The sequence below is a fragment of the Lottia gigantea genome, assembly GCF_000327385.1.
Source record: "Lottia gigantea unplaced genomic scaffold LOTGIsca_77, whole genome shotgun sequence".
NCBI classification, from domain to species: domain Eukaryota; kingdom Metazoa; phylum Mollusca; class Gastropoda; family Lottiidae; genus Lottia; species Lottia gigantea.
The window spans coordinates 729,895-738,767 of record NW_008710566.1 but is presented as its reverse complement, the minus strand read 5'-3'; the positions used below and the strand labels follow the sequence as shown (position 1 = coordinate 738,767).

Here is an 8,873-nt window from a genome sequence, read left to right as displayed (position 1 = left end):
TAGACAGGAATATTAAGAAAGATGGATAGTCTTTGAAAAAAAAAAAAATTCTATTTTCACAGTCAGTGATTCACTTAAAGACTACTTATCAACTATCAAGAACAATGCATTTGATTGACCAGCTGTCTTGTCAATGGGTCAAACAACTGTATAGTCAATAAGCCCAATAACTCTATAGTCCTTAGGCACAACAACTCTATAGTCCTTAGGCACAACAACTCTATAGTCAATAGGCCCAATAACTCTATAGTCCTTAGGCACAACAACTCTATAATCCATAGGCCCAATAACTCTATAGTCCTTAGGCACGGCAACTCTATAGTCCTTAGGCACAATAACTCTATAGTCCATAGGCACAACAACTCTATAGTCAATAGGCCCAATAACTCTATAGTCCTTAGGCACAGCAACTCTATAGTCATAGACCCAAAAACTTCAATAGTCCATAGGAACTACAATTCTATAGTCCTAAGGCCCAATAACTCTATAGTCAATAGGTCCAATAAACTCTAATAGTCCATAGGCCCAATAACTCTATAGTCCTTAGGCACAACAACTCTATAGTCATAAGCCCAAAATCACTAATAGTCCATAGGCTCAATAACTCTTTAGTCCTTAAGCACAACAACTCTGTAGTCAATAGGCCCCACAACTCTATAGTCATAGGCCCAAAAACGTTGATAATCCATAGGCTAAAAAACTCTATAGTCTATAGGCACAACAACTCGGTAGTCATAGGCCCAAGCTCTAATTATCCATAGGCCGTACAATTCTATAGCCCTAAGGCACATTAACCCTATAGTCAATAGGCCCAACAACTCTATAGTCATAGGCCCAAAAACTCTAATAGTCCATAGGCTCTTTAACTCTATAATCCATAGGCTCAAAAACTCTATAGTCCATAGGCACAACAACTTCTTAGTCAATAGGCACAACTGTATAGTCAATAGACTCAACATCTGCATAGCCAATAGGCACAGCAACTCTATAGTCGAAGGGCACAAGTCCAACAACTATTCAGTATAGGTCCAAACTCTATAGTCCATATGCCCAATAACTGTATAGTCCATATTCCTAACTATCTATTGTGTAAACCATGATCACAACAACTATAGTCAATGGGCACAAGCCCAACAATTACTCGGTATATAGGTCCAACAGCTTTATAGTCAAAAGACCCAACAACAGCATATTTAATAGGCCCAACAACAGTATATTTAATAGGCCCAACAACAGCATATTTAATAGGCCCAATCGCAGTATAGTTAATAGGCCCAACAACAGTATAGTTAATAGGCCCAACAACAGCATAGTTAATAGGCCAAACAACAGCATAGTTAATAGGCACAACAACAGTATAGTTAATAGGCCCAACAACAGCATAGTTAATAGGCCCAACAACAGTATAGTTAATAGGCACAACAACAGCATAGTTAATAGGCCCAACACAGGATAGTTAATAGGCCCAACAATTGCCTTGTCAATAGGCCCAGCAACTGCATAGTATATATCCAAGAAATTTTATTCCATATTCCTAACAACTGTATTGTTAACTATGTTGTAACTTATACCAGTAATCTATTATTTTAGTTTAAACCAATGACCTATTTTGATGTTCAAATCATTTATATATGTTTTATTTTAATCCAGTTTACTATATAGCTTCATGCTTTGAACTATATTTTTGTATTTTTAAACAAGTGAAGTATATATTTATTAAACCCTGAAAATATTTTGTAGTTTAAAACAATTAACTATATTGTCTCCTTAAAAAGGGAACTATTGTATTGTAGTTTAATCAAGTGAACTGGATTTTAAGTTTTATATGAAAACAATTAATAATGTGTTTGCTGGCCTTGTTTTCTTTGACTATTTATTTAAGCATCCTGTTTATATGAAATACTTTTATTATTAAATCAATTTTTTTATTGACTGAAAAAAAAGAAGATGAAATGGGTAGCAAATAGGAAACTGCAGCACAGGTACGTAGCTACAGGGTGCCAATGACCTACTTCCCCTACCAGCCATTTTCTCAACAATATCTGGGTTATAACAATGTGCATTATGAGTTGGTGATAGACCCTTTAATATTCTCTATCAATTCACGCAAACTATGTTAAAATTACATGTCTGTCAGCAGCTCTTATGTGTATGTACCTGATGTGTATGTGTGAGGGGGGCAAGGGGTACAAATGCTCTCCACAGGATATAAACCCTCAGGAAATTTCAAAGGTACATACGTGAAAGATACTCTACATAGTCTCTATGCAGCCTATATTGCATCCCAGAGCTATTCCTTTGTTTGAAATGAAAGAATTTTTCGAGTGCTTTTTTCGCATCATAGGCATAGAAATCAATGCATCTCTCTCACGAGGGCTTAAGATTTTGGTTTTAATGGGGAGAAAAACCTTACCGTTGTAGATTGTTTACATATTATGCAATAATATGTGGAGGATTTGTGTAAATATGTTACGTCATTATTGTATGTGTATTCCCGAATTGTCTATATTTAGTAACTATATGTAATTTCCGTTTTTTACTTTCTACCGGAAGTAGAATATTGGGCTGAACTTGCTATACAAAGCCGTGCATGTTAATTTGGCCAATCATCAGTGATTCCAATGGGAATAGCAGATATCTCACTTTGCATGTGCAGTACGCAACATCGATAGGTATATGGGGTGGAACTTGGTAAGTTCCGCTCTGTAATCTTGGCCTATGGTAGTTACAACACTCCGATTTAAGTGTTAAGTCCGAAACGATTGGACTCGTTGTCTTAATTCATCCCCGGGATGGTTCTTCTTAACGAAACTGGTCACAGTCACGTGATATTAACAATCCGGAAGTTACGATGATGCCCAAAACTAGTCCGAAACATCTTCCACGATTTCAGCCTCTGACGAATCTGGTGGAAAACCCAGAATTGTATAGAAAAAAAAATCACAGGCATTCGTAAACTTAGTTATTTAAGATATGTTCAAGTGTATGGGCCTTTATAAACGTTTTAAGCAGCTTTTAACAATAAAATGGCGACATGACAAGTTCGAGACCCTTGTTAATTCATTATGATATCATATAATTGTTTTCATTCGATGTTAAAAATGTAAATCGTGGAAACGTTGTGTAAAATAAAACATTAAGAGTAGTATAACATAAAATTGTGATCCGTTAATTAGTTATATTAAGTTATTAAAGGGACGGATGCGCCATTTTTTTAATACTGTTATTGATCAAGTTTAAGAAGTTAAAGTTTATGTTTATTCTAAGTGGAAATACCTCTTTAACAGTAGCCATTCACTTCGCCCCCTTGTTCAATAAATAAGCAAAGTGCTGAAAGGAAACGTAAAATAAAGGCTTTGAAATGGATGAGTTACTTTTAAAGGGGAAATATGCAAAAAGATCATTATCAAAAACGTCGTTAATTATATCTGACAATATATTTCTAAAATATGCAATTAACATCTATGTATATCTACTTGATCAAACTGAATTTGTTTTAAGAGTTTTAATTTACTAATTGTTAATTAAGCAGTTTGAACTAGTTTTTGGTGTTTGGCTTTATGATGGCTCGATATTATTAGTTGAAACCTTTCGAATACAATACACAATGTCACAAGATAAAGGCCATGAAAGTAAACGGAAAAAACGAAAAAAAAAAAACAAACAAAAACGGAATGCCCTTTTCATAATAAGAGTTAAAGAACTGGATTGCAATATTGAAGTACTGACACTCAGTTGACAGAGGTGTCTTCAGTCTAAAGCAATAATATGAACAAAATGTTGGAAAATTTTCATTTACTTCTTGGTATGTTCCCTGGTAGGGATATGTCGAAAATGATATGTTTAAAATGATAATACCAAAATGATATGTAGAAAATGATATGTAGAAAATGATATGTTTAAAATGATAATACGAAAATGATATGTAGAAAATGATATGTTTAAAATGATAATACCAAAATGATAATACGAAAATGATATGTAGAAAATGATATGTAGAAAATGATATGTTTAAAATGATAATACCAAAATGATATGTAGAAAATGATATGTTTAAAATGATATTACCAAAATGATATGTAGAAAATGATATGTTTAAAATGATAATACCAAAATGATATGTAGAAAATGATATGTTTAAAATGATAATACCAAAATGATAATACCAAAATGATAATACTAAAATGATATGTAACCGTGTAATTAGTGAGGAAATGACAAGACACATTTGTTTTACCCTAATTACTAAAGCAATATGACAAAGTTGACGGCATCATAATAAGTATTAGACAATTTAACAGAGCATCTTATTTTGACCCAAAAACCCTTCCATACATTCGTGGCATTGCGTGAGTTACTCGATCTTTCTTCCAAACCAATTATGATCACAATTCTTTTTGGATGACAGTCTTATGATAGTCGTTTGCTCATGTTTAGTTTTCAACCACAGGAACATGTTCCCAAAAGACCTAAAAGACAAAATATGAGGATGTCGGCCTTTAATAATTCTATTGTAGCAGTACATTATGTGCTGTAAATAGTTGTTTAACACATTTTAAGAGACCATTTCCTCTCTCTCGTAGTTGTCATTATATTTATAAGCATGTCTATTGAAATAATATTGTTCTATTGTTGAAATAAATAGAGAACAATTTGAAAACTAAGACAAGATCCCTATCGGTGACAGTGTTATATCCATATTATCTATTATGAATGAATCAAAGAAAATACTTGATTTTCATAAAAAAAAAAAAAAAATTATTTTAAGTAATTGCTTGCCGAAATTTACAATTTAATTATTCGTAGATTGTTGTGATATATGTAAAGTTTGGCTAACGAATGAAGAACTTGGATCGCTAAAGGTGGTGGTCATGCCGCTTAAATCAAACTCAGAGTATATTTTTCATTTTTGATTCTGAAAAATAATACGGATAGTTGGAATGAAGTAGTTCTATGGTTGTATCAACCATAATGGGCAAAATAGTTTGAAATATTGAAAGTACTATCCAAACCCTGTGACTTTGGGTTCGATTCCAGCTCTCAAGGGATCTTTAAAGTACAGCAAAATAATTTTCCAGTTCACCAAGATGACGTACAGTGCACCGATTTAAATGTACTGAATCTATTAAGTTATTGTACACTGTATAATTATATGTCATTAAATATTTTCAATAAACATCATTAATAATTCAACGTTCAATATTTTTAATCGGAAATTAATGAGCGATGGCATCCTTAAAAGAATAATGTCTTTGTATGTATAACGAACACTTATAGCTTCTATTTACACCATTCTGATTTTCTAGTCTTTGTATGTATAACGAACACTTATAGCTTCTATTTACACCATTCTGATTTTCTAGTCTTTGTATGTATATCGAACACTTATAGTTTCTATTTACATCATTCTGATTTTCTAGTCTTTGTATGTGTATAACGAACACTTATAGCTTCTATTTACACCATTCTGATTTTCTAGTCTTTGTATGTGTATCAGAGACACTTATAGCTTCTATTTACACCATTCTGATTTTCTAGTCTTTGTATGTGTATCAGAGACACTTATAGCTTCTATTTACACCATTCTGATTTTCTAGTCTTTATATGTATATCAGAAGACACTTATAGCTTCTATTTACACCATTCTGATTTTCTAGTCTTTGTATGTATATCAGAAGACATTTATAGCTTCTATTAACACCATTCTGATTTTCTAGTCTTTGTATGTGTATCAGAGACACTTATAGCTTCTATTTACACCATTCTGATTTTCTAGTCTTTGTATGTGTATCAGAGACACTTATAGCTTCTATTTACACCATTCTGATTTTCTAGTCTTTGTATGTATATCAGAAGACATTTATAGCTTCTATTAACACCATTCTGATTTTCTAGTCTTTGTATGTGTATCAGAGACACTTATAGCTTCTATTAACACCATTCTGATTTTCTAGTCTTTGTATGTGTATCAGAGACACTTATAGCTTCTATTTACACCATTCTGATTTTCTAGTCTTTATATGTATATCAGAAGACACTTATAGCTTCTATTTACACCATTCTGATTTTCTAGTCTTTATATGTGTATCAGAGACACTTATAGCTTCTATTTACACCAATCTGATTTTCTAGTCTTTATATGTATATCAGAAGACACTTATAGCTTCTATTTACACCAATCTGATTTTCTAGTCTTTATATGTATATCAGAAGACATTTATAGCTTCTATTTACACCATTCTGATTTTCTAGTCTTTATATGTGTATCAGAGACACTTATAGCTTCTATTTACACCATTCTGATTTTCTAGTCTTTGTATGTCTATCAGAAGACATTTATAGCTTCTATTAACACCATTCTGATTTTCTAGTCTTTGTATGTATATCAGAGACATTTATAGCTTCTATTAACACCATTCTGATTTTCTAGTCTTTGTATGTGTATCAGAGACACTTATAGCTTATATTTACACCATTCTGATTTTCTAGTCTTTGTATGTCTATCAGAAGACATTTATAGCTTCTATTAACACCATTCTGATTTTCTAGTCTTTATATGTGTATCAGAGACACTTATAGCTTCTATTAACACCATTCTGATTTTCTAGTCTTTGTATGTGTATCAGAGACACTTATAGCTTCTATTTACACCATTCTGATTTTCTAGTCTTTATATGTATATCAGAAGACACTTATAGCTTCTATTTACACCATTTTGATTTTCTAGTCTTTATATGTGTATCAGAAGACACTTATAGCTTCTATTTACACCATTCTGTTTTTCTAGTCTTTATATGTGTATCAGGGTCACTTATAGCTTCTATTTACACCATTCTGATTTTCTAGTCTTTATATGTGTATCAGAGACACTTATAGCTTCTATTTACAACATTCTGATTTTCTAGTCTTTATATGTGTATCAGAGACACTTATAGCTTCTATTTACACCATTCTGATTTTCTAGTCTTTATATGTGTATCAGGAACACTTATAGCTTCTATTTACATCATTCTGATTTTCTAGTCTTTATATGTGTATCAGGAACACTTATAGCTTCTATTTACACCATTTTGATTTTCTAGTCTTTATATGTGTATCAGAAGACACTTATAGCTTCTATTTACACCATTCTGTTTTTCTAGTCTTTATATGTGTATCAGGGTCACTTATAGCTTCTATTTACACCATTCTGATTTTCTAGTCTTTATATGTGTATCAGAGACACTTATAGCTTCTATTTACAACATTCTGATTTTCTAGTCTTTATATGTGTATCAGAGACACTTATAGCTTCTATTTACACCATTCTGATTTTCTAGTCTTTATATGTGTATCAGGAACACTTATAGCTTCTATTTACATCATTCTGATTTTCTAGTCTTTATATGTGTATCAGGAACACTTATAGCTTCTATTTACATCATTCTGATTTTCTAGTCTTTATATGTGTATCAGAAACACTTATAGCTTCTATTTACATCATTCTGATTTTCTAGTCTTTATATGTGTATCAGAGAACACTTATAGCTTCTATTTACATCATTCTGATTTTCTAGTCTTTATATGCGTATCAGGAACACTTATAGCTTCTATTTACATCATTCTGATTTTCTAGTCTTTGTATGATTCTAGAAGATACTATTTGCATTAATTCGACAATTAAAAAAAAAAACAATAACCCCGTCAAGAGAAATCGGGATTTGCGATGGTGACGTCATAATATAGTTCAGATTTTGTTTTGTGGAAATAACAAAAACAACAGAATCGGACGGGAAATCTACAAAGGAAATCTACAAATCGATGCCAACAGTGTCTCTGAACTAATACAAGGATGTACAAGCTATCCTTGGACCATGATAAACAGATAAGGACAATAGGATTTCTCCAGGTAAAAAAATTCCTCATAGCACGCACACAATATAGGACGTAAAACTCCATTTCATACACAAAATGGTATCTTTAATGTCTTAAAAAACAATAAAACGACATTGAATCAAAAGACTCAAAGTGTAGAAATCCCAGACGCCATTGTTACCAATTTTAATGAAATTGATATCTTTAGAAGGTTTTCCTTGTTTTTGTTAAGCGAAGAATCAAGTTTTTAGAAAGTTTAGCTAAGCTCTGAGAAAGGTTTCGAAGGCTGTACTTGATTTTTGCTAAGCTCTGAGAAAGGTTTCGAAGGCTATTCTTGATTTTTGCGAAGCTCTGAGAAAGGTTTCAAAGGCTGTCTCTGGGAAAAACATAAAAGACTGTTTTAAATTTTGGCTAAGCTCTGAGAAGGGTTAAAGGCCATTCTGGATTTTTGCTGAGCTTTGTAAAATGACCCAGAAGCTTATTTTTGATTTCGGCTAAGATCCGAGACAGAAATCGTATCTAATTTGAGCTATACTCTATGAAATGTCTGGAATCTAATTCCTTATTTTTGCAGACTGTTACCAAAAGGTTTGCTCAGATTAATCAGGCCACGTATTCTTGAAACGATCTTAGCGCTAGGATGTCCTAGGTTCTTATCTTCTAATAATCTTCTGATTATAGGACATCCTAGCACTAAGATTGTTTCGAGAATACATGGCCAGGATTTCGTCCAATTTCAGATCCGCCCGAGATTAATCTCAAAGATCTAATATTCCTGATAGTGTTTTCCAGAACGAATATTTCACGTTGATTCTTTTAGTATTTTCATCTCGAGAAGTCGCGAGTGACTATAGATTGGATTTCAGTCAGAGTTTTTTTCTCTTGAAAACTATTGAATTTCTTGAATGTTGGAACTAACACAGCCAACAACGACTGGCACGGCACATTCAGACTTGGATATCTTACAAAATTTTAATATGTGGTCAAATCTATTAAATACTCAGGCTCTAAAAAAAGTT

General features: G+C 32.4%; 1 protein-coding gene across 1 annotated transcript; it reads left to right on the top strand.

Annotated features, from left to right (window-relative positions):
• Positions 1-1,096: 1,096 nt before the first annotated feature.
• LOTGIDRAFT_131972 (hypothetical protein) lies at positions 1,097-1,456 on the top strand (the record flags this gene model as incomplete). Its single annotated transcript, XM_009066521.1, has 1 exon — positions 1,097-1,456. The coding sequence occupies one exon, from the start codon at positions 1,097-1,099 to the stop codon at positions 1,454-1,456; it is 360 nt and encodes a 119-aa protein (XP_009064769.1).
• Between the last annotated feature and the right edge of the window lie 7,417 nt (positions 1,457-8,873).